We start from the raw sequence: 27468 nt of genomic DNA, 5'->3' as shown, positions 1-27468 counted from the left end.
CCAACCCTTGTATAATGTGTAGAGATAAAAGCAATGAGTTTGTTAGGGAACTGCTTACAAAATATGCTGCCACCTTTTATGGAGTTAATCCAGTGTGATTACTAGTCTGGTCTTTGTGAAATATTTCTGATTACTTACTGAATGGCAGTGAAGCTGGGTTTGCTAATTTCAGGTGACAAATTTGCTGAATCACCAACAATTGGTGAAGGTGTGAATCCTGCACCACTCCCAAAGCCACCTCCCCCATACCCTGGACTCTTTATGCCTTTTTTGGAGGCCTCCATCCTCTGTCGTTGCAATTCTTTCGCCTTTTCTCTCATCTTATTCTTCGCTTCTCTTTCTTGAGTCTGAAATGGAGGAATGTTAATATCACACATTGGTATATTCATTACTTCTAGAATTGCTGCAACACTTTGTGAAACAGAAAGTGCACATGGTATGTCAGCATAGTCAACATCACTAAAATGACAATAACAAATTTCTCAAATACAAATGAATCCTTATTCCTATTTCAAGGCTTATTAGAGCTACAATTTGCGAAATGCAACAGTGAAAAGCAAATATCTGAAGTTGATTGCAGCTTAACAATATGTGTCGCACAACACGAGCATTATTAGTGAGGCAGGTTTCTCACACAATAATTTCAATAAGAACAGTGGCAACAGCAAAACTACTGGAAAAATTAAGAGATGATATCATAAAAAATAAGAACACAAAATCTGTTTAAAGGAGGAGGAGGAGATTAGTGTTTAACGTCCCGTCGACAACGAGGTCATTAGAGACAGAGCGCAAGCTTGGGTGAGGGAAGGATGGGGAAGGAAATCGGCCGTGCCCTTTCAAAGGGACCATCCCGGCATTTGCCTGAAGTGATTTAGGGAAATCACAAAATCTGTTTAAAAGATACCCAAACTTTGCTTAGCAAAAGATGGCACACATTATGGGTATGCTCCTTCAAACTCCACAATTTTAGCTCATCAGTCCTTCCACTGACATTGCTTTCCACCTTCTGTACTCTTTAATCTCTAAATGTTTTCTATGGTGTGTTTAGTTTAGGAAACAACAGAAACCACAAAGAACAAATTCTGGAGAGTGGAGAGTTTGGTAAATAACGAAAGCTTTCTTTTTATTTTGGTGAAGAAAATGTGAGTTACGTATAATGAATCAACTGTAGTTAACACTTTCAGCTAATTTATTCAATAATAAACTGACTACAATGTAAAAGTCGCTTGTCTGTCATCTGTCCTCCAGTTGTTTCTGCTTGTGTTTGATAAGTAAATGCCTCTCTTTTATCACAGTCACTATGATCAAAGGATATTAATCTCAATACTACAAATGGGGATTATACTCCCTTTGCCAGAAAAGTTTCATAATTGCACTTACCAAGTATGATCCTAGCTCCTATCTAAGTAGTCTCCTTTGCTATCTATACACAGTTACCAATGTTTCTGGAGATTTTGGAAGAAAGCAGGGAGATTTTCAAGTACAATGCTCGTAAGCTCATTTTTCGTAGTCAATTGGATGCCTGCGATATCTTGATTAAGCTTCCATTTCTGTCGCCTTTCCACTCATGGTAAAAGAAAAAATCGTAAGGTGAGAGGTCAGGCAAATGTGACAGATGTGGGATGGCAATAACAGAATGTCTGGCCAGATACTTGGTAACAGATAAAGCAGATTGGGCCTTGCATTGTCGTGCAGTAAGAACCAGTCCTGAGAATGTCACAAATCAGGGCAGCGATATCGAATTCCTCGTCACAAATGTTTGGACTTTGATTAAAGAGTTTGGTTCACTGTTTGACCTGGAGGAACATACTCATGGTTAACTAATCCTTAACTATCAAAGAATGCAATCAACAGAGCCTCTATTCTCGCAGGTTGTCGTTTGATTTTTTTCGAGGCTCATGATACAGGACTCGCCATTCGGCACTTTGACGCTGTGTGTGAGGGTCACACTGGCAGCACCAACTTTCATCCCCAGCTGTAATCTTTGACAGAATTGTAGGATCACATCTGGCTCTGTTCAATAATTCAGCAGGAATTCTTTATCTTTCCTCTTTCTGTTCATCTGTTAGTGTTGAGGAATGAGTTTTGCATAAAGTTTCTGTTTCCCTAAATCTTTGCATAAAATCTTATGACAAACATCACAATCCAGATTAAATTGTTCTGATATCACACACACAGTTACATAACTGTCTTCTTGTAACAACAGCCTTGCATGCTCTATGTTTGGACTGGTATGTGCTGTAAATAGGCAACCAGCTCTCGCATCGTCTTACAATGAATCTCTGCCTTCGCAAAACCTTTTGTGCTACTCAAAAACATGACTTCTTGAAAGTGACTAACCTGCATATGCTTGCTTAATCATTGTACATGTTTTACTAGGAGTTTTCCCAAGCTTAACACAAACTTTAATGTTCACTCTTTGCTCACAATCAGCACCCATGTGCCACTATAACTATTGCACCAAGAACTCAAACAGTGTGTTGCTAAGCACAAGCTGCCACATGGTGAGTTTGTGCAGAAACATGGAAAAGATCATTCCAAGGACGTGCACATACCAGGTCACAAAAACAACGTTTGTTCTTTCTTATTATTGAAAACTCAGAAATAAAAAAAACACTGTCCTAGAACTTTTCTGACGAAGGAAGTGTGGTAATCTAGAGCTCCCTGCTGACAATGCACCCACAGAGGGTGGGCACAAAAGTTGCTAATATGGCTACGAAGTCTTTTGTAATGGAATCCTAGAATAAGCAGTTCTCAGTAAACTTCCATGTCAAAATCGGATAAAATCTCAATCTGAATTTGACACAGTAGGTACTTTTCATCCCAAAAAAGTCGTCATTCTCTATAGTTGAATGGCAACTTCAAAACCACACCAATCACAACATAGCTAATAGATTATCTTCTTTGACAATTATGGCATTCAAGCTATTACCTGATGGTTAACTTTTCTCCCCTCTCATTCATGTACAGAAACCAAATAACTTTTTACATTCACTGGAATCTTATGAAAAATTAAGTACAGTGAATAAAGGGATTCTGGGCACTGAAAATTGCAAATATATGTAATATCTGTTATACCTGTCTCACAGCTTGGTAAACCTTTTCTTCATGGGAGTCCATTTCCACAAAGGTGCGAATTTGTGCTAGGTTCACACTTTCCCGGTAGCCCAAAGCTACAATTTCATCAAATGCAAAAATGAGATTAAATGCATTATCAGCAATTTCCGCTTCATCCATGCTTCGGCAGTACTCTGGGATCTGCAAGTACAAGAGAATAATTTTGGAAATATATGAGAATTTAATTACACTTCAAAATAAGTTCTCTCATCTGTTTTACAAATTAATCATACAATTGTATTGTATCTTGTCGATCCACTCAATCATTCAATGTACAGAACTGTACAACATAATATGGTACAAGTCAAGCAGATGACGAAAAATACACACATGTACAACATTGTTACACATAGTATATATCACACAGAAGATATATTATACATGTATTCTTACTCAGTCATTCAATATACAGAAGTGTACAACATAATAAATAACATGTACACACACAACAATGGTTCACTTAGTATACATCACATTGGTTTATAGATCACACTGAAGAGATTCTTGTACACTGTAGAAGCAATGCTTTGTTAACATTGGTCTTGAAGGTTGTTTTTTTAGCACTGTTATTGTACAGTTTAGTTGAATGGGGAACTGACCTTTCTATCTCTTTGGCCTTGTGTCACAGTGGTGAGTATCCAGGTTCTAGTCCAGTCTATTGATACTTTGTTTAAAAAAGCAGAGCAGTTGAAAAATGTATTGACTAGGGAGAGCAGTTATGTTTTTAAAAAGTGGTTTACAGGTTTGCCTTTGATGCTTGTACAAGACTGTTCTCACTGCTTTTTTTGCAGTTTGAATAATTTCATTGATTTGGTACTGTGACCCCTAAAAATGATTCTGTAACTTAGTACTGAATGGAAAAGAGCATGACACATGTAAGTCAATGTGCTGGTATTCAGCTCATCCTTCACTAATTAGCCTGAAACTAACAATGACAACATGTTCCCCCCCCCCCCCCTCCTCCATGTGAACGTGTCCGTGATGTGAATCCCTATGAATTTTGTGTCATCGAAAAATTCAATGTTGCTCTCACTTAAAGTTACTGTTGCAATATGGGGAGTTCTGTTCTGAATGATGTGAAAAGTTAGGCATACGTCTTTTTTTTGTACTGAGGAGCAGTCTGTTTGGTGCTAGCCATGAGTCTATTTGGGCTGTATTTCTGTTGATTGCCGACTGGAGAGATTTAGCTGTATTTGAGATAAGGACATTAGTGTCATCGGCGGACAAAAATGCCTTGCCTGTGGATAGGATGGAGGGGAGGTTGGTTACATACAGAAGAATTAACAAAGGACACGAAACTGAGCCCTGTGGCACACCACGTTTTATGGCTTGTGTAGATGAGTGCACCACATTTAGAATACCTGACTCATTTACTTTATTTATATGAACATACTGTGCTCGATCTTTAATATAACTACTGGTCCAGCCACAAGCAGTTTGCCTTATCCCATACCAATCCAACTTTTGCAAAAGTATGTTGTGGTTCATCATGTCAAAAGCCATTGTGAGGTTAAGAAAGAACCCAATAGCATTTCTTGACAACCAAGTGTAGGGTAGAATCAAGGAACTGCATCAGTCTTCTTCTTTTAGTGTTCAACCATAAGGATGGTTTGCAGCAGAGCACCACTCCTCTCTTCTGTCTGCCTTCCTCTTCATTTACACGTATGTGTTACATACGTCATTCATGATCTGTTGCATGTATGATTCCTTCCCTCAATAGCTCCTTCTGCTACTGTTCCAATGATGTTGTTGTGTCGTAGGATGTGCCCTACAAATTTGTCTCTTCTTGTTTGGATGTTCCTCCACAGAGATCTGATTTCCTGTACTCTTCTAAGCACCTCTTCATTTGTTACTTTCTCTCTCCAGCTGATCATCATCATCATCCTTCTACAGCACCACGCCTACAGGGCCTCTAGCTGTCTTCTCTCTTCTCTTCCAATTGTCCAAGTCTCACATCCATATAGGGCCACACTCCAAACGAAAGCTTTCACGATACATTTTCTTATTTTCAGATTGATGTTGTTGCTGGTGAGGTAAGTTCCTTCTCCAATTAAATACAATTTTTGCCTTTTGTATTCTGGTGGCAATTTCTTTCTGACTTCTACCATCTCTTATGATTTTGCTTCCCAGGTAAGTAAATTCCTCTATCACTTCCAGCTCCTCTCTTCCAATTCTCATTCTCTGAGGTTCATATTCTGCTCCTGTACTGCATACTATCACTTCAGTCTTTTTCTTGTTTATTCTCATTCCATACTGATTGCATAGAATTTTTGCCATTGTTCTGAGTACTTCCTCTAGATCTTCTTTTGTCTCCTTGACTATAGCAATATCATCTGCATAATGTAGCATGTCTATCTTCTGCCCATTAATTTTGATCCCACCTCAGTACTTTCTCGAACTTTGTCTATATCTTCCTGGATGTAAGCATTGAATATAAGAGGAGAGAGAGAGCACATCCTTGACTTACCCTGTTTCTAATATTTGCTTTTTGTTCCTGGTGACAGTTCCTAATTACTGCCACCTCATTCTTATAGAAACTGAGTATCACACGGATGTTGTCGTACTTTATTCCACTTTTCCTCAGAACTCTGAACATCTCTTGCCAGATAATGTTATCAAATGCCTTTCCCATGTCTATAAAAACAATATTAGCTGGTTTATTTTTCAGTAATTGCTTTTCGATAACGAGTCTCAGTGCCAGAATCGCCTCTCTTGTTCCCAATCCCCTTCTGAAACCAAACTGATCTTCACTCAGCATATCCTCCACTTTCTCTTCAATTCTCTTCAGAACTATTTTTATGAGAATTTTTGATGCATGTGATATTAGGCTTAGAGTTCGGTACTGTTCACATTTTGTAGCTGCTGCCTTCTTTGGTATAGGAGCAATGATACATTTCTGGAAGTCTGTTGGTACCTCTCCTGTGTTATAGATGGACCTAGTAAGTAAGCAGCATGATTTTCATGCTGTCACCAGCATTCTTTATTAGTTCTGTAGGGATGTCATCAATACCCATTGCTTTGTTGTCTCATAGTTCTTTTAGGGCTTTGTCAAATTCTTCTTGCAGAATGTTAGCTCCCTTGTCATCTTCGTCTACTTGCTGTTCTCTTCCTATTACTTCCTCCGAAAGAGGTGTTCCGGGATATAACTCCTCCATGTAGTCTTTCCATTTCTTCACCAAACAGCATTTTCCCCTCTTTATTTTCTATTGTGCCTGAGGGTGTTGTTTTACGTTTGTTAAAAAATTGATTTGCAGTTCTGTAGGCTAAATCAGTTCTTCTGTTTTGCATAGTTTCTTCCACTTCTCTGCACATTTCTTCAAGAAAATTTCCTTTTGCTTTCCTTGCTTCTCTGTTAACTAAGTTCCTTAGTTTTCTGTATTCAGCTTTTCCTTGTTCATCAGTTGCATTTTTGTATAATCTCCTGTTTTCTATAAGCTCAATAATATCTGGTGTAATCCATTTCCTCTTGTTTTTGAGTTCAGTTCTTCCAACTATCTTTTCTGCTGCTTTGTATATATCAGATTTAATTTGAACCCAGTCTTCATTTACTACACCATGTTGAAAATTTTTAGCTAGGTTGTCTGTTTCATGAGCACAGTGCTTTGCCAGTCCCTGTGTTTTCAGTTTTTCTAGTTCCCATTTAAGTTTTACTGGCTTCTTCTTCAAACGTTTGAATCTCAGTGAACTTTTCATCAGGACCAGGTTATGATCACTGCCTATGTCTGCAGATGGATGGCTCCTGCAATCTTTTGTCTGGTTCCTAAAACGTGCTTTCACTAGAATGTAATCAATCTGTTCTCTCCCCAGGTCTCCACGGGCCTTCCATGTGTATCTTCTTCGTTTATGATGTTGGAAAAGTGTGTTTGCAACAACTAACTGGTTCCTCATGCAGAGCTCGATTACTCAGTCTCCTCTTTAATCTCTTCTTCCAAGTCCTTATTTGCCAACAATTGCTTCCTCCGGTTCTTCACCCACATAGTTTTTCCTCAAAATTATTCCAACTCCTCCCATTTCTGGTCTATTTTGGTCAGTGCCGGTGTGAATGACTCTGTATTCTCCAGACCAGAAATCACCTGGTTGGGGCCATCTCATCTCCGATATGCCTAGGATATCCATTTCCAGTCATTCCATTTTAAGTTTTACATTTTCTAGCTTGCTACACTGAAGCAGTGTTCTCACATTCCAAGTGGCTATGTTAAAATTGGGATTCTTTTCCTTCACATTGTCTGTAGCTTTTGCAGTCCCCACCAGGAGATCCGATTGGGGGACTATTTTATCTCCGGAAAATTTTACAGAAGATACTGACATGGTTTACTGCTGATGCTTGGGATAATCTTAGTTCTTTAATGTGGTGGTTTCCCGCTGCCTTCCACATCCTATGCCCTTGATCATCAGCTGGTTCTTCCGCCTTTGGAAATCATTTCTCATTCCAGGGCAAGAAGGTGCCCTGTTCAGCAAATGCTGGGGTGATGACTTATCCCGGTCATCCCTAGGTCCCTGTCTATGTTAGCCATCACATGAAGTGATGTTGCCCACACACTACCGCGTGGAGGTGTAGATCAGGCATTTCCCTTCATTGGGTCTAGGACCTTAACGGCATTTCTTAGTCCCCTCCAGTACTTTAGATTTATTTTCTTAAAAACGATACTGAGCAGAAGGAATGAGTTTCTTCCTAAGAAACGAGTTTAGTCTGGCAGGCATTCCATGCTCAAATATTTTACTGGATACTGAGAACACTGCAGCTGGACGGTAGTTGCCAGGATCTTCTTTAGATCCCTTTTTATGTATGGGTATGATTTTTGTCATTTTAAATTTTCTTGGAAATTTTGCATAAAAAAATAAAGCATTTATTATGTGAGACAGTGGTTTACTAGTAAGTTTACTACATCTATGGAGAAGGAAGCAAGGGATCATGTCTTCTCCTGCTGACGATTTTTTCTTTATTTTACTACTTATTATCCTTTCTATCTCTGCTCCAGCGGTAGGTGATACAAAATTGTGCTTCTTGATGTTACAGGTAAACTAGGGAACTATCAACTGGATATGGTTTCTTTTTATATGTTCAATGATAAAATAATTAAATAAAATAATAAATAAAAACCCTATGAGGGAGGAAAAACTTTTCTGTACACCACACTACAAAAACATGATTTCTTTTTGAAATTCATGTAGGAATGTAAACAGTGGAATGAGTAAAGACAATTACTGTATTGGGAAGTGTGCAGTCAGGTGGGCAGATGGAACGAAATTGGAAGTAGTGTGGGATTGGGAGCAGTGGGAGCTAGGAAAAGGGAGGGATAGATGGGGAAGATAGGAATACGTTACCACAAGAAGCTCATCCTGGAGAAGTCAGGGACAGTTGCCTTGCATGAAGTTCAAGGAGGGAGAGAGGAAAGGAGCAGGAGAAATGGGGTTAACATGGATGGAGAAAAGTGTAGGACAATGTCTAGTGGAAACTGAGGTCAGAAGAATTGCCCAAGCAAAGTATGTATTGAAGGGTATTAGCAAACAAACAGCAGTCTATACAGGGTGATACAGCTGCCCCCTACCAGTGTCATTTTATGCAACCTGCAATGTTATATCTGGCCTTCAAAAATCACATGCAAGATTTTAACATTTTCTCACTTATTACATGCAAACTACTAGTGCTGTAAATAAAATGAATGGGACCTTTTTCATAGGAAATTTAATGTTGTTACATTTTGTACTAGTATATGTTTTGACTGCAGGCCACAGTTTTCGAATTATTCAAGAAAAACGTACAAAGGTGACTTTCAAACGTGCCTTCATTCCCACACTCATCCCTCACCAGTCAGAATTCCTAGTATGTTGTTCATGGCACTCCCTTCTAACACTGCACAAAAATTTCCAATTGCCGAAGCTATTCTCAATATTTGATCTTTTCTGGTCTCTTCTAATTGGGCTATTACACCACCAACATAGTTGGCTATTTTGTTAACATTATTAAACATGCCCATGAGGATCACAAAAGAAAAACCACTTATAAATATGTTATGCGAAAACTAATTACAGCGTCCATTCGATTCAAACTTATTCCTTAGAAGCACATTAGTTTCGCAGTCAGAAGGCCTTATGACTATAACAAAGTAATTGTTTATTTTATGCTGTTAAAATTCACAAAACTGTTACGTAAAGTTTACACAAACATCAATTTTACAATTTGTAAGTGCTTGGCCTTTCAATGAAGACTAAAAAAATGTTGAATGTGGAAAATAATTTGTGCAGTCCCAAATTTTTGTACAGTTGCTGGCGGGAGTGCCATGAATAATATGCTAGAAATCCTTAGCAGTGGTGGTTGAGTAGGGATGCATTTGAAGGTCACTTTTGTACATTTTTCTTAATAACTTGTCAACTATGGCCTCTTTTCTAAAGTATCTCCTTTAACCACATTAAATTTCCAATAAAAATGTCCTTTTTTTTATTAAAAGGACTAATAGTTTGCAATTAGTGAGTGAGAGCATATGAAAACCTCGAACTTGGCTTTTTTTTTTTTTTTTTTTTTTTAGGCTAGATATAACATTGCAGGGTGCATAAAATGACATCAGTAGGAGCAGCTGAATCACCCAGTACAACATCAACACAAGTTGATACAGGGTGTATATGTGGACAAGGAAAGAAAATTCCTGGATTTTTCCCGGATTTCCCGGTTAAAAATACACTTTCTCCCAGATGAAAACACACTTTTTCCATGTTATTAAGTATTTATTGTTATTAAGTATTTTCCCTTGGAACAGTAAAACTTATCAATTCTTTGAATGGTTATGTTTTTATACATGGGCGTAGAACTTCCCGGTACTTTAGAAATTGAAACTTAGGGCAGAAAACCCCTGTTGGAAAGATTTTTGATGTGCAGCAACATGTACGCTGCATATTTTCGTATTACGAAAGTATAAATTCGAATTCCACCAAACACCGCTTGTCACTTTCTGAACCGTTCGAGACTGCTATGCGGTTTTGTAAGCCAGTCATAGCTCATGTCAAGTGATCCGGCCAGCCGATGACAGCGGATATTCAGAGCACAGGACACGTGATGTAGTCAGCCAATAGCAACATCACTGCTAAGTAGCGCGGACACACAAACAGGAAAAGTTAATGTTTTAAATTAATACATATAGTATTGCTACAAGAAAAGCAAAGCTTTCACATATAATACTGGTCTCTAAGGTTTATAAGCTGCAAGAGAAGCTAAGCTTTCACATATAATGTTGATCTTTTTTTACGCGTGTTACACTTTAATAAATATCATACAAATGTGCCAGTAAAAATTTTAGCCAAGTCCAGTGGCTTGTCCTCAGAGTTTTCCACAAATAAATTAGCTACTGCAGAGGAGAGAAAGCTTCCTGTAGCACTACATCAATTTGCTCATAATAACGACATGAATGTCTGATCTTCTGGGCTCGAAATACTTCTAAATGGCTCATCATCAAACGCTCTGTGATTTAAGAAATTCATCTTACATTCTCGCACATAGTTCAACTTGCGTAAAAGGAAATTTACTTTGAAAGTAACGCTTTTCAAATCACCATTCGAAATATTTTCTCGCGACCTGTTAAAAATAGGTTTGTTACAGTAGTTGTCAGAGAGCGCCAGGTAACAGGTGCCATCGCGCTTTGGCGGCTACTATGACACAGGAAGCCCATATGTTCATACATGTAAAACATTAAAAGATCTTACATTATGCCATAAAAGAAAAAAAGACACCAGAGGATACTCCAAGAGCATCGGAATTTCGTGGACCATACTAAAATGGCACATTTAAAGTGCATACTTAAAGAGCACATTCGTATGTCCAGATTCCCAATGAAGTGGGCCTCGACCTGATATTAACCTTTTCAGTGTGGGTTTTGGGATATAAATTTTCTTGGAGTACCAGTAGAAGATGAAAACGTGCACTTGAAATGCAGCAAGCAGTTGAAATTAGCCAATAGTGTGGAACTAAACACTTCGTTTTAAATACATTGACTGCCTCAGCGTAAAAAAAAAAAAATTCTTTAGCAAACCGACGAAAATAACTTCATTGTTCTACAGGGCGATTAATGCATGACTGTCAGAAAGAAAATCTGAAACTAATAACATATATTAGCCTTCCGTAATTATGTGAATGTATTTTAATTCACTTGATAGCTCCCAGCTACAGATCTCTGTCTTGTTTTCATTTGACGTGAGAGCAGTAAACGAAGAGGAAACTGCAAAATCATTAAATGTAAACAGGGGTCATATGGAGACTACACACTTTCCCACTATAACTCAGACTGCTCTGCACATCAGCCCTAGATCTACAATATTTCCAAACCGTGGCAATCCTAGATAGTGGTGCACACCCCCCCCCCCCCCTCCCCCCTCCCAGCCCTCTCCCTCGAGCGTTTGAGATACATTGTCAAAAATAAAAATAAAAATTTAAAAAAAAATAAAAATTGAATTTTCAAAAATATGTTCATTTTGTAGGGTACATCATCTATATTCAGGACAATGGAAATTAAAATGTCCTGTGCTGCCTCTCCGGCTCCCAGTCGCCCGGTTTGACATCCTGCCCCTCTTCAAAAAAACGCAATTAATACTGGATGGGATTATTTATAATCGGGAACACAAGGACTCTTCAGAAAATTTGCACCCTTTATTGCCTGTTAAAATAACTTTCTGTTTTGGGTGACATAAAATATAGGATACATACAACCAGTAGAGACGAGACAAGCAAGGCAGTAAACATTTCTTCAGTCCTTAGCTTCTAGCATTGTTTTCTCTCTGATCTTACATGGCGTGCTTTCCTTTCTGCGAAAGAATCTATTACCTCATCAAAGTTCGTCAATGTTTTGCTACATGAAAAATTGAAATATCGTTGTCTAATACTGTGTAACTTGTTAATAGAAATAGTACCCAAGACTGGTGTGGTTTCTCCATCTGATTACGTCTACTTTGTCACTGTCTGCTAGATACAACAAAATAGGCCTTTCTAACATTGCAGCAATTGTAACACACACCAAATAAACGAGATTGTTTTGGCACAAATGGTCATTTTTATAACAAGACACAATATAATTCACGCAGACCAACATAAAATGCCTATTAGGCCTACTACAAGCAAACAGTTTTATGTTAGAAAATAGTTTCACATTTCAATCATAGGCTCCAGTTTCCCGAGCATGAAATCAAAAAGTAGTAGTACAAGATTTTTATATAAATTTGGAATCGTCATATTCTTCCATAATCTACATTTACATTTATACTCCGCAAGCCACCCAATGGTGTGTGGCGGAGGGCACTTTACGTGCCACTGTCATTACCTCCCTTTTCTGTTCCAGTTGCGTACAGTTCGCAGGAAGAACGACTGCCGGAAAGCCTCCGTGCGCGCTCGAATCTCTCTAATTTTACATTCGTGATCTCCTTGGGAGGTATAAGTAGGGGGGAAGCAATATATTCGATACCTCATCCAGAAATGCGCCCTCTCGAAACCCGGACAGCAAGCTACACCGTGATGCAGAGCGCCTCTATTGCAGAGTATGCTACTTGAGTTTGCTAAACATCTCCGTAACGCTGTCACGCTTACCAAATAACCCTGCGCCAAAACGCGCTGCTCTTCTTTGAATCTTCTCTATCTCCTCTGTCAACCCGATCTGGTACGGATCCCACACTGATGAGCAATACTCAAGTATAGGTCGAATGAGTGTTTTGTAAGCCACCTCCTTTGTTGATGGACTACATTTTCTATGAACTCTCCGAATGAATCTCAACCTGGTACCCACCTTACCAACAATTAATTTTATATGATCATTCCACTTCAAATCGTTTCGCACGCATACTCCCAGATATTTTACAGAAGTAACTGCTACCAGTGCTTGTTCCGCTATCATATAATCATACAATAAAGGATCCATCTTTCTATGTATTCACAATACATTACATTTGTCTATGTTAAAGGTCAGTTGCCACTCCCTGCACCAAGTGCCTATCCGCTGCAGATTTTCCTGCATTTCGCTACAATTTTATAATGCTGCAACTTCTCTGTATACTACAGCATCATACGCAAAAAGCCGCATGGAACTTCTGACACTATCTACTAGGTCATTTATATATATTGTGAAAAGCAATGGTCCCATAACACTCCCCTGTGGCACGCCAGAGGTTACTGTTCTGTTTGCTAAAAACTCTTCAATCCAGCCACACAGCTGGTCTGATATTCCGTAGGCTCTTACTTTGTTCATCAGGCGACAGTGCGGAACTGTATCGAACGCCTTCCAGAAGTCAAGGAAAATAACATCTACCTGGGAGCCGGTATATAATATTTTCTGGGTATCATGAACAAATAAAGCGAGTTGGGTCTCACACGATCGCTGTTTCCAGAATCCATGTTGATTCCTACAGAGTAGATTCTGGGTTTCCAGAAACGACATGATACACGAGCAAAAAACATGTACTAAAATTCTACAACAGATCGACGTCAGAGATATGGGTCTATAGTTTTGCGTATCTGCTCGACGACCCTTCTTGAAGACTGGGACTACCTCTGCTCTTTTCCAATCATTTGTGTGATGACCCTGTTTCTTCTACTTCCTCGTTTTAAGAAACAATCTTGTCATGACTAATTCTAGAACTATTCCTGCTTTTGTCAAAGTCAAAACTTGTTCACCGGTTAACTTCAGTAACCCTGCCAAAATCACCGGTTTAGTTATCCCTGATTATTCTCCAGTTAGGTGTTGTTATGTTCGTACCAGCCATTTTCTGCGGTACTTCCACAATAGAACTTAAGCGGATGCTAGATGGGGCCTGTACAACTGGCCATTACTAGTGTAACGATCTGGCCAAAAATTTTCTGGCAAAGTTTCATTTTCTTGGGTACACCAAGAAGATAATGCGTAATCTTTCTTCCCTGTTATTCCTGTTAGTCGTTTATTTCCACTCTGGTAGTCTGAATCTATAGATATCACTAGTAATTATAACAATGCTGATCATTCGCAAATATAATCAACCACATAATCAGACATCGATTGGCGTTCACTCATTCGGCTTTACTGCGCTCAGCTCATATGGCCCGGTCCCATTTTTCCTGCAGGGAAGTTTATTTCTAGGTGTGACAAGGATTCTCTGACAGACACATCACGTACACTATGCAAGCATTCGAAAATCAACTTATGATTCATTCAGAAATTAACTTACAGAGTGTGTTCAAAAAGCAACAGAGATGCGTTTCAAAATCATATGAGTAACCGATAGACCAACGTGCGCTGGATGCTAGGCACTTTGTGAAACAAGGTTTTTTCTCCTGAAGAATATGAATTTGGCGCCCCTCCCTCCCCCGCCCTGGTCAGATACCTTCGTTTGCCACACCCCCCCCCCCCCCCCCACTCATAGGTCCGGGCCTGCTGCGCATGCGTGAATCTGGCAGTAAAATTTTTTCCAGGTGCATCTAGCTGCTTGCTGCAACTGCTTACACAGCCAACAGCCAAGTTTCTGTAGCCAGAAGTGGGAGAAGGTACTACTCATACGTAACTCAACTGCACATGCGCAAGAGCTTGCTCTTAACTGCTAAAACGAATCTAATGTAAACAGTTGTGACGTCATGCTCATCAGAGGCAATATGTTGCTATTAAGCATTGCATAGTCTTCCTAAAGCCTTTGACACATTTTGCTGTTGGCAGATGCTTGTATGAGCACTGTGTTTTGTTGTATATGGCACATTTCCTTTGCAATTTATGTTTTATTTTCGTTTTTTTTTCCTTGTTCATGTTTTATTGTTGCAGCATTATTCTGCAAAAGCGGGATACAGTGATATCGTTTGTTAGAGTATCGCTTTTTACCAGTCAAAATTACAAGAATTTAACTGAAAACCAAGACAACAAAAAATTCCCTGAATTCTAAAAAAATTCCCGTGTTTTTCCCAGTTTTCTCCCAGATGAAAAAATTCCCGGGTTTTTCCCGGATCTCCTGGGTCATATACACCCTGTGATAATATATCCACTAGTTCATATATGTGAGGTTAACCATGTATAAATTACTTAAATAAGACACCCTTTTCATCATTATCATCAATGAATTAGTGACAAAACTTGTGTTAACATGTTAAAACTTGCTGGCTGAATTAAAGAACTTTTAATATTTTGTTGGGTAAAAACTGTAGCAAAAAAACATTCAGAAAGTAATCAAGTCAGTTGGGTTGCTGTGATGTCATTGCCATGATAAACATACTCTGGTTACTGTAAGTGGACAGCGCACAGCTGGAACTGTTATTAGTGTCACAGCAACTGGCTGGTATTAACAACTTTTTGGATGACAATAAAGATACTGAGACTGGCTACATTAGAGGAAATCACTTTTTTCCCTTGAATTAATTGCAGACTGACAGAAACAGCACAGGAGACATCAAGAGTGATAGTAATTTTTAGGGGATATGCTGAGCCACTGAGACGCAAGAGAGAAACACTTCTAAAGGTTTTGCACTTGGCATAGAATATTTATCTATTTTTTATGGTGGTATCCAATAAAAGTGAATTTATGTCTTTTAAGTGAACAAACATTTGCTTTCATGGAGAGAAAAAAGTACTTCTTTATTGGCCCCAGTACAATCTATTACAATGTGGAAGCTGCAACGGATACAAGTAAGAAAAGTACACTTTAGTTGAAGACAGGAATCTGAAAAAAATTAAATTGCTCATCGATATCAGCAACTTAGCGAAGATCATTTCACATCTGTGCAATTTAGAATGCTGATCCATGAAGGGAGGATTCAGATGGTACAGGTCATTAATCAGTTGCTGAAGCGAACTCTCTTGTATGCAGCAGGATTCTCTGCCACTGGGTGGTGAAACATCTACACTTCGCAAGCAATGGCACAGTGTTTGGCAGAGGTCACTGGCCTCAGCTTTGTGGTCATGTCTACACAACTACCATGCATTATTCACAACACTGTTAATATGTGATGTATCTGCTTCGACACATAGCCCTTGCTCTAATGAAGAAAGGTATATTGATAACAGAACTGGAACAGAATGTAACACGCATGTGGTCTAGGTCTCTCTCATGGCTATAATCAATTTGACAGGGATCTGAACGAGGGCCAGCAAAAGAAAAAGAAATTTTGTAAGTTGTGAGGTAGAATATCACGTTTTTGAGATATAAGATTTTGGTGTTCGGGTGGTACTGGGAAACAAATCCAGAAAGTCGAGCTTCACAGATGGTCACTGACTGGGAGGAAGAGATGGTAGCTATAGAAGTGCAAGTACTGTTGATAGTTAGGGGTTTAAATGTGGGCATAGCTAGTTGTATAACTGCCACAAAGAGGGAAGTCAGTGTCCAGAAAAGTGGCTCATTACACTGAAGATTATTAACTGAAATAGATTTGAGAGGCATTGAATATGTGGATGGAGAGAGGTCTCACCTTGGCCTTGGGTCCAGATCCTGAAGATAGTATCACAGAATATAACAGGTGGGGTGTTTTGGATTTTAAGTGGCTGAGAAGTACTCCTCCAGGTTGCCCATAAACAGATTTGTACATGAGGTGGTTGTGTATGTCTTTATGGATATGCCATCGTGGTTTTTTTTTTTTTACACTCAAAGGAATATCAATGTTGGCTGAAGATAAAGCTTTCTGCAAGTGGCAGTGATAAAGATCAGTTGGAGAAAAATTACATACACATGCTATTTTAAAAGGTGCTCCTGCTTTTCAAATTCTACTACATTTGTGCTGCTCATATGATCTAAATTCAGAGACCTACACAAATAAAATGACTGTTGCTTAAAGGCAGAAGTTACTTTAAATTACACAAATAAAGGCTTTGGAGGCCTATTTACAATGAACATCGAGTTCTGAGGTGTTAGCAGAAATCTGCAAACATAGAAGCCAAATACACAGGTAATGTATACAAGGAGCAGCTAATGAGATAAACATAATTTACTTGTGAACTGTTTAAGGACAAAAATATTACAAACTACATTTATTCATTACTATTTATTGCAAACTTGTTGCTACAAGGTAAAAGGTAACTAGCACTGCAATTTAGCAATGGTCTAATAAGGCAAAAACTTGTTCATGACAGATAAATATTGGTGAAACACATTTCCGAGTTTTGCCCTCGAGTATGAAACTTATACCATGAAGCATCAGAGTAATTCATTAACATAGTTTTAATTTTCTTCAGTTCTGTAATACCATGCTTCATAAAAACCATTTTATTCTCACTGTGGTGTTATGGTGTAGTCTTCAGTCCAAAGACAGGTTTGGCGCAGCACTCCACAGTAGTCTGTTCATTTCTGCATAATTAATGGAACCTACATCCATCTGAACATTCATACTGCAGTCAAACCTTGTCTCACTTTACAGTTCTACACTCATACTCACACTCATTCAGTCTCTTGAATAAACCTATCCCTTCTCTTAGTCAAGTTGTGCCTCAAGTTTATCTGCTCTCTAGTTCAATACCTTATAGTTCAATGCCTTATCTACCAACTTAATACTCAGCATTCACATTTAAAATGCTTCTATTTCATTTTTGTCTGTACTTTTTTATCGTTCATATTTTATGTTCATTAGACGCTACACTCCAGACCAACACTTTCAGAAGAGACTTCCTAAAACTCAAATTTAACATATTAATCTCACTCAGGAATTTTATTCTGCCTATCTGCAGGCTGAATTTTGTATCCTCTATACTTCTGACATCATTGGTTACTTTAATGCTCAGATGAGAAAACTTGCCTTCTAATACTACTACCCAGCAGCAGCAGCAGCAGCAGTAAGAATACTTGCAAATTAAAAGGTCACAATGACAGCTAAAAGGGATGCTCTGGTACATAGTGGTAATCTGCCCCAACATACAGGGTGAACCAGAAGTCCAGTGACAAACTTTCAGAGATTGTTTAGGGATTTCCTCTGAGTATTTCAGTGTAAGGGTCCCATGGTTTCCGGCAGATTGTTATAGGTTCATTGCATTTAGTTTTTTTTCTTGCCCCAACTGCCTTTTATCTTAACTGTACGGAAAACAGTGCACAACAGTGCAAATGTCAACAGTATAAGCATGAGTCTTTTGTTTCGAAAGACTCTTTCCTTCTCATCCAGTCTGGTAAGTCTCCCATGACCATGGGTTCTGGACAACACTTCCGAACTCTCCGTTTCCTAAACACTGCCAGTCCTTTTCCTTTGCCACCTCTTCCTTTCCTTTCAACACGTCTGCCCAAAAGAAGCCACTGGCTCTTAAAGCTTGCAAATTTCAATACCTTTACATGTATGCACTGCTGCTGTTTCTTGGTGAGTATATTTTTTACTTATTCAATTACATTATACATATTTTAGCAGTAATTCACCTTTGATATAATTACGAGGTGTAGCGGTATGAAATCAGCGTTAAGATACAAATGTGTCGATAAGGAACATTTGTTGTGAACGAGCCTTAATTTTTTTTGTTTGGTTGGTATGACATCTGTCACAGATATTTAGTACACATCAAGTCATGGAACAAACATCATCATATGTTTTCATCATGCTAACAATGTCGAATTTTGTACCAGAAAGTGATGATTTGCGGAAAACATTAATTTTTTGTTTTCAATCGAAAAAAAGTGCTGCAGAGTCGCATCGAATGCTTGTCGCAGCATATGATGATCATGCTCTATCAGAAGCAACACGCAAAAGATGGTTTCAACGGTTCAGAAACAATGATTTTGATGTAAGAAATGAAAAACATGGAAGACCACCGAAAAAGTTCGAAGATTCCGAAATGCAAGCAATACTGGATGAAGATGATACTTTGAGTCAAAAGCAAATGGCATCAAGGAAAATATGTTATGTGGACATGTGTCCGGAAACGCTTACTTTCCATGTTAGAGCTCATATGCTAAATGTTGCACAACGAACAATTTCTGGCCGTTTGAAAGCTATGGGAAAGATCCAAAAGTGTGGAAAATGGGTGTCACATGAACTGAATGAAAGACAGATGAACAACCGAAAAACCATTTGTCAAATTTTGCTTCAAAGACATGAAAGAAAATCAATTTTGCATCAAATTGTTACTGGCAAAGAAAAATGGATTTATTTTAAGAATCCTAAACGGGAAAAATCATGGGTTAATCCGGGACAACTATCAACATCGACTGCAAAACCAGATTGATTCAGCATGAAGACAATGAATGCTCTGTGTTTGGTGGGATCAGAAAGGTATGGTGTATCATGAGCTTCTAAAACCCAGTGAAACTGTGAATACTAATTGCTACAGACAACAAATGATCAATTTGAACTATGCATTGATCGAAAAAAGACCAGAATGGGCCAGAAGATATGGCAAAGTAAGTTTTTTACATGACAATGCACCTGCACACAAAGCAAAACTGGTTCAGGATACAATCAAAACACTTGGCTGGGAGCTGCTACCCCACCCGCCATATTCACCAGACTTGGCCCCTTCTGACTACCATTTGTTTTCATCAATGGGACACGCATTGGCTGAGGAACACTTCGATTCCTAGGAAGAAGTCGAAAATTGGGTGCCTGATTGGTTTGCTTCAAAAGACGAACATGTCTATTGGCGTGGTGTCCACAAATTGGCAGAAAGGTGGTCAAAATGTATAGAAAGCAATGGTCAGTACCCTGAATGAAATGCTTCTACTTTTCAATTCAAAATTAGTGTTTTATTTTCACAAAAAAACGCTCATTTCATACTGGTACACCTGGTACATTATTTTGCAGGAAACCAGCTCATCAAATCTCCTTTGTTTTAAGGGTGATAGTGATCTCAGCCAGTCCAGCCACACCTTTAAAACTGTGTTGGTTTGATGTTGGGACCCATAACCGTACCAATGAGGAGCTATGGTAAGACACATCTACCTACACAGAGCCTTACTTGTATGGGAAAGCCTGATACTTGAAGTGGTGCTGCAGGTGCACCAGAGGTTGCCCATTATTGTCATCCCATCAATGTCTAACTCGTGTGCAATTAGTCCAGTCCTTATGATCCACATGGTTAAGCCAAGTCCTGTTTCCATACACACGCTGTTCTACTATCACACCCAGTGGTGATTGCTGAAACATTTCCAGAGCTTACAGAACTACAGGACTGGCAATGCTGACTTAACCTCAGCTTGGGGTCTCAAGTGTTGACATGTCTGTACCCAGCCATTACTGGCTGAGTACCCTGGGCACTGAGGGGTTGTGATTTACAGCTATTTTACTCCGAGTTTATTTCTTTCATGGCAGTAATATACGATATTTTGCTCGGTAGCTTCTGTATAGTTTTCCATTAATATACTGCCACCTCTCTTCAAGCTTTCTTATAAAAGAACAAAAAGTAGCTATAGCATATTCAAACTCCCCTAATGACACAGATAAAAACAAATACTGACCACTCTGGAGAATAGACGAAGTGTCTCAAGGTCTTCCAGGATGTTACTGGCTTTTGTGGTAATGAGTAGCATGTAGAGCTTTTCCAAGGGTTGGTACACATATCGTACTGACTCAGTTTCAACAAAGGTGTGTTGCTTGCCTGTTGACATCAACTTCGGAAATGCTGATAATAGGCCTTCAATACGTGCTTTAGTCATTTCCACAAACTGCCGGGATACCAGAGCTGAAAAATGGAAACATCAGGATAAGTGTTAGTATGCAAAAAGTACCTACATAAATTCTAGTTTTATTAGAGCATCAGTGATATACACGAATTAGCTGCACATCACAACAACATCTTACAGTGTCATACATCACAGGTCACTAATTACAAGAATGTAAGTGCACCTATTCTGTTACACCTTTATATGCATTTTGTAAAAAAAAAAAATATTCATTTTAAATATTATAAGAAGCGTGTTTATGTTGTTTAGTGTTTTATTTAAAGAAACTATCATATAAATACATCAAAAAATTTAAAAGATAGGATTAAATTCTGAAGACAAATTGTGTGTATGTGTGTGTGTGTGTGTGTGTGTGTTTTTGTTTAGTCAGATCTCTACCAATCCACATCAGCAAAACAATGGGCAAAAGACATATACACAAGTACACCCTCTTTTCTGACAATAGCTTGTGTGCAACGCAACTAAATACAATGATACACCAGTTGCCACTGACATTAGACAAGGCTTAAAACTGCAGATGAGACAAGAATGTTGAAGATCTGCAGAAAGAAGGAGTAAACTGAATAAGAGCAAAAGGAAAGGAAAGGAAAAAGAAGATAGTGACAGTAGGTTGCATACATCACACATTTCAGAAGAGCTGGATATCATATGATAAGAACAAGGGTTAAGGAAAGGTTCATGAGATAATAAGGATTGTTCTGTGCTGCCAAGAGAACATCTGGGCCAGCATGGGATGCCTCGTCTGTTGGGACTGTGACCAATCATCTCGAAAGATCCAGACAAGTGCAGAGTCCTTGGGCACTCCAATGTCAGGCAGTAAATGGTGCCCCACTGAAATGGCAGTCAGGTTGGGAAAGAAGGCCAGTGTACACTTGGAAGGTTTGCTGGTTGGGTTTCATTGGAGATGTGGAACTGATTGTCATCCTCTGATTTGAGCTGAGTGGAGAGCTTAAAACAGAGACTCTGATGAATCTTTAAAGATCTAGGATGCAGATACATCAATTCCACCTTTAGTTGGATAACTGTAGGACACCCTCCCATACAATGTCAGGCATGCACTACACACAGAAAGCAACTACAAGATAGCAGGATACATGTGATGTGTACATGGTTTTTTATGTAGAGTAACCTTTGACCTTTGCACACAGACAATTAATTATTTACTGATTTGTAAAATAAGTTAACGACAGGAGCGGCCATAAATAGAACCCAGAAATAGGCCTGTTTATAAACAGCAATAATGCCAGCATTGTATTAGAAAAGGACAGCTGTCTATAACCTGATATTACCAGCAATGAAAATTTAAATCCAGGCTGAAATGTATATTGTGGAGACTGGCCGGACAGCAGTGAAAGAGGCGTGTCTATAGCCAAAAACAATAAATACAATAATATCTAATGAAGTTAGAACAGATCCTGTACGTGATATAATTAGATGAATATAAATGTTAAAGGTGATCGTACACGATAACCAGATGTTCTAAGAAACTGCCTGCCTGGAGAGTAGTGGCAGAATGTTTCTGAGCAAGCTTGGAGAAGTTGGCATTTTATAGTATTGGGGGTAAGATTTCAACTTACCAGCTACTGACTGGGAGATTCAATTCATAAGATAGGTTCTAGATACATGGATTCGTATGGTATTGGTCTAATTGCTCTATCCAAAAATTTCCTGCAGCAGTTAGATCTTACAGCTCCTGGTAACAAAAAGGCTCAAATTTTTAGATTCAGTTAACACAGAGCAGGAAATCAGTAACCTTAAGGCAGATATAAAATTTGCAACACAATTAAAGGATCACTTTTCAAAACACCATAATTATCACCCACTGCAACACAAGTTTGAAATTAGGCTCAAAGGTGCATACAACATACTTCTGTAATGCTGCAAAAGGGTAATGCCCTGCGACATCATCCTCAGACTTGGTCATGGTTCAAACAGCAAGGTGTTGATGCATGCGAAGAAAAGGCCACAGCTCAGGATGTCACATTGGAAACCAAATTTCACCACAATTCTGTACACCACCACCATGGATGTGTCACTTGGGAAGGTCGTTGCACCCTGTCTTAACCACATTTCACCCCTTCTTTTGAAACCTCCCTGATGGAGGTCAAAACCAAGATGTGCAGTGTTGAAATAACACGGTTTTCTTATGCGCGTCCAAGTAAAACACGTCAGACACCCCACTGCTCAGAACTGATATGAAAAGGCCTTAGGGGGAGACATAGAGGGCTTCAATGATACCATCCCTTTCCTTGGGATGTTGATTCCCACATATTTTGTGGTCGAAAATGAGAGTTTTCAGTGTGATGAACAACAGGACTATGTTCTTGGCAACATTTGACACAGACACCCACCACATGATTCAATCCTTTTCTAAGGATATTGTGTGCTAGTAATCTCACTACATGTGATTGCACCCCTCTGGAGCGCAACACAATCACAATTCTTGCTCTTATGTGTACAGTGTGAAACAATACAATCAAAATTCTTGTTCTTGCACGTACAGGGTGAAACCATTACAGCTGTTCAAAACCATCTGACAAAATTTGAACACAGTCTGAAGCAACAAGGGGTGCTAATGCTTTTTCAGCCCTCCTGTGGTGTGATCACGAAAGGGTGCAACACTGACACAACTGAATAAAATGGCAGGGACACCCTATAAGAATCAGAGATGTGTGTCCTAGGCACCTGCAGGTGTGATACACAGCTGCTCTTCCATCTGCTAGTAGGCCATCTGGAATCAGAGAAGTGTCAAATGGGTTGCTCACCTGCAAGTGCCTATGGCTTCGTCACAGGTCATCTCTGTACAAGCACATCTTTAAAGAGCTCAACAAATTTGAGCAGGTGGCACCAAGGGGCCCCATTTTATTCACGCATGTGTAAATGTTACATCCCTCTGTAATTAGGCAACAGGAGGGCACGAAACAAGTGAGCTAAAAAAGCTTAAGCACAGTTTGCTGCTTCAGATCGCATTCAAATTTTGTTGAATGGTTTTGAATAGTCCCTACAGGTTCCAACCTGTGAACCAGAGCAAAACTTGTGGCCGCAATGCACTCCAAATGGGCATGATCACATTCAAAGGAGTTGCTGCCTGACGACGTACTTGGAGAAGGGTTGAGTCATCGGACGGGTGTCAGCAGCATCAAACGTTGTCAAGAATGTCATCCTTTTGTTCACCGCAGTGCATACTGTCGTTTTTGATTGAAAATGTTTGGAATTGGTGCCCCAAGGAAAAGGTTGGTATAAATGATGCCCTTTATGCCACTTCCTATGGTTTTTTTTGTGTTTATTCTGAACGGTAGTATGTTTGACACTTTTTCTCATTGTTTGACACATCTATGATGGTACTGTACAGAATTATGGTGAAATTTGGTGCCAATGTGACATCATTAACCCACCATACACATCACATGTACTTCTGACCTGTGGTCATTTTCGCATGTGTCAGTACTGTACTGTTTGAAGCATCGCCAAGCCCAAGTGGCATCACAGGGCACCACACTTTTGTACCATTATGTAGGAATGTAGAACCAAATTTCACTGATGTGTCACACTGGCAAACAATCAGGGGATTTCAAAAAAGTGATCCTCCAACTGCGTTGCACAGTGTAGCATCACTGTGTGTGTCAGTAGTAGTGTTGAGAAAGATGGGAAGATATTTCATCTTAGAAAATGAAACAAACAGTTTTCAGTCAACATCAAACATTGATCTCTGACAATAAAAATGTTGATTACATCTGTGCAAAATTCAAGACAATATGTCTCAGAGGAGGTATGTGCTGAGCAACATTGTGAGGGATGGGAAAGATGCACAATGGTTAAACAGCAGTATTTAGAATGTTGCTCCAAGAGCAAAAATAACTTCAACACCAATTTAAACATAGCCAAAGCCTTTTTGACAAAGAAAATGAAGTGAAAATGATAATGTACAGTAATGTATGAAGTGTTCAATGAATTCTAAAATAAAATTCCTTTCAATCTCACAAAAACTTCTATTAAGTTGTGTTCTTCTGTTAAGTTAGGAACTTGAGCAAATCTATTTATCCCATCGCTAAGTTATCACACTGGCATAGGAAAAGAGGATGACACAGACAAGGCAAAAATACTTAATTCTATTTTCCAAAATTATTTACCTGAGAAAAACTACATAACAATTTCTTCTTTTAACTGTCTATTGTGATAAGTGACAGCGGGACAGAAAATCAATTAAAACTGCTCAATAGAGAGAAGACGACTAGGCTTTATGGTTAACTATACCATTCTCATAGCATGTGCGAGAGCACTTGCTTCTCTTGTATCAATAGTCTATCGTGGGTCACTGGAGGAATGCAGTGATCCATCCAAGTGACCGGAAAAGTGTGCAGGCCATTCCAGCTTCCAAAACAGTGGATGAACAGACACACATTATGGCACTACCAGACAAAAAAAAAAAAAAAAAAAAAAAAATTGCAATACCAAGAAAGAGTTGTGCAACATCAATGACAGGTGGTAGGTGTGTTTCTAACTCTGAAAGGTGATGTCTATTAAAATTTCGCACCATTTGCATATGATTGTGCTAGTAGTGCCATTACAAGGATGCAAATCAGGGTTTGCTAGAAATGGTTGTAAGCATTAGTTACCTTTGATGTTGGACATGGAGAGTTGATGTTAGTCAAAAATGCCTTTAAGGTGACAAATACACTATTACCAACATCTCACTTGAGTTTGAATGAAGTCATGTAATAGAGCTATGAGGAGCTGGATGTTCCTTCTACAATACAGCAGAAAGACTTGTCAGGAATGTAGCCACTGCACATGATTGCTGGCAGCCTGGCAGCAGTGCTCAGGAGAATGTACAGTCATAAGATGACCAAGCTCCAGATGGCCATGTGGGACTACTGAGAGGGAAGACCACCTTGTTCAGTGAGTGGCTCTGGTGCACTGTACTGAATCTGCAGCAGCAATTTGAGCAGCAGTTGAAACCACAGTGACACAACAAACTGTTCCAGATCTGTTACTTTAAGGATAGCTCTGAGCCAGATGCCCCTTTGCGGGCATTCCACTGACCCCAAAGCATCGCCATTTGCAACTACAGGGATGTCAAGTGAGAGCTCACTGGAGGAGAGAGTGGAGGTATGTTGTGTTGTCTGATGAAAGCTGATTCTGCCTCGGGTGCCAGTGAAGGTCCTGTGTTGGTTAGGAGCAAGCCAGTTGTGTACCTGCAACCAATCTATCTGCGTGCTAGACACACTGGACCTACACCTAGAGTTATGGTCTGGAATGTCATTTCGTATGACAGCAGGAAAACTCTTGGGGTTATCCCACACATCGTGATTGCAAATCTGTACATAAATCTGGCGATTCAACCTGTTGTGCTGCCATTCATAAACAGCACTCCACGAGTTATTTTCTAAAAGGATAATGCTCAAACTAAGGACTGCTGTTGTAACCTAACATGCTCCACAGGGTGTCAACATGTTGCCTTGGCCTGCTTGATCACAAAATATGTCTCCAATCGACCACATATGAAACATCAGATGACAACTTCAGTGTCATCCACAACCAGCATTAACCGTCCCTGTGTTGATCGATTAGGTGCAACAGGCATGGAGCCCCATCCCACACAACACAGTGTATGCACATTTGTATGCTTGCATTCAACATTCTGGCAGTTACACTAATTATTAATTAACCAACATTTGACATTTGCAATGGCTTACCTCGCACATACATTATCCTGTGATCTTGCAATGTTAATCACTCAAATATGTTACTTAACAAATGTATTCTCGAAATTTATTTTTTTGTGTTGCGATTTTTCCTTCTGTCAGTGTATTTGCCTGCACTGCTTATGTTACTCTGTCACCACATTTTGTAATATGTATTATGATTTTAGTGGTAATTGAATCTCTGCTCTCCAAGAATCAACATGAATTCCACAAACAACAGTCTCAGAAGCCCTAGTTTGTTCTATTCTGCCATGAGACCCAATAGGCAACAGATGTTCTTGCAGAGGTTGATGCAATATTCTTTAACTTCTGGAAGGCATTCGACGCAGTTTTGCACTATCTCTTGACAAGGAAAAACCGAAGGACATAACATCAGACTAGCTTTGTTATGATTGGATTAAAGTGTCTAAAAAATACAATGCAACATGTCTTTCTTAACAGAGAGGAATCTTGTGATGTAAAAATATCTGTGGGTGTATGAAGGGAGTTCACAACAATACAAATGACTTACAGGGCAACATCAGAAGTGCCTTGAGGCTGTTGACATGTGATGCAGTTGCATACAAAGAAGTTTCAACACTGGAAAAGTTTAGAAATATGCAGGTATACTTACAGAGGATTGACAATTGGTGCAGTGGCTGACAGATGACTCTCAATATACACAAATATAACACAGTGCATAAATAGACAGACACACCAACTTTTGTTTAATTACTAAGTTGTCAAACATCAATGGAAAGAGTCCCATCCATTCAATATCTGAAAGTACATATATAGAGCACTTTAAAGTGGAAGAACTATATCTAACTAGTCGTTGGAGTTTCACTCAAGGAACCCTTAGGAAGCGAAATCCATCCACGAAAGAGGTACCTTACAAAACAGTTGTCTGACAATACTTGAGTATTGCTCTTCAGTATAGAATGATTACAAGGTGGGATCCTAAGAAGAGCAGTGCTGATCATAGGTTCATTTAGTACACAGGACAGCATCACATAGATGCTCGTCCAATTTCAGTAGTCGATGCTACAAGATAAGATGTTTTCACTGTGCATTATAGGCTCTACTACTAAAATTCTTA

The 27468-nt window shown here is 39.1% G+C and overlaps 1 protein-coding gene across 1 annotated transcript in view; it reads right to left on the bottom strand.

The window, feature by feature from the left end:
• Positions 1-27468, bottom strand: part of LOC124777401 (coatomer subunit delta) — a 119641-nt gene that overhangs the window by 83744 nt on the left and 8429 nt on the right. Inside the window, exons 3-5 of the mRNA XM_047252796.1 lie at positions 20461-20684; positions 3079-3258; positions 139-347 (exon numbers count right to left, since the gene is read on the bottom strand). Of these exons, the coding sequence (XP_047108752.1) occupies positions 139-347; positions 3079-3258; positions 20461-20684 (613 nt within the window). The remainder of the gene's footprint in view (positions 1-138; positions 348-3078; positions 3259-20460; positions 20685-27468) is intronic.

The sequence above is a fragment of the Schistocerca piceifrons genome, chromosome 2 (assembly GCF_021461385.2).
Source record: "Schistocerca piceifrons isolate TAMUIC-IGC-003096 chromosome 2, iqSchPice1.1, whole genome shotgun sequence".
In the NCBI taxonomy this organism is placed as follows: domain Eukaryota; kingdom Metazoa; phylum Arthropoda; class Insecta; order Orthoptera; family Acrididae; genus Schistocerca; species Schistocerca piceifrons.
The sequence above is the reverse complement of the archived record's forward strand: the minus strand, read 5'-3'. Positions and strand labels throughout refer to the sequence as shown.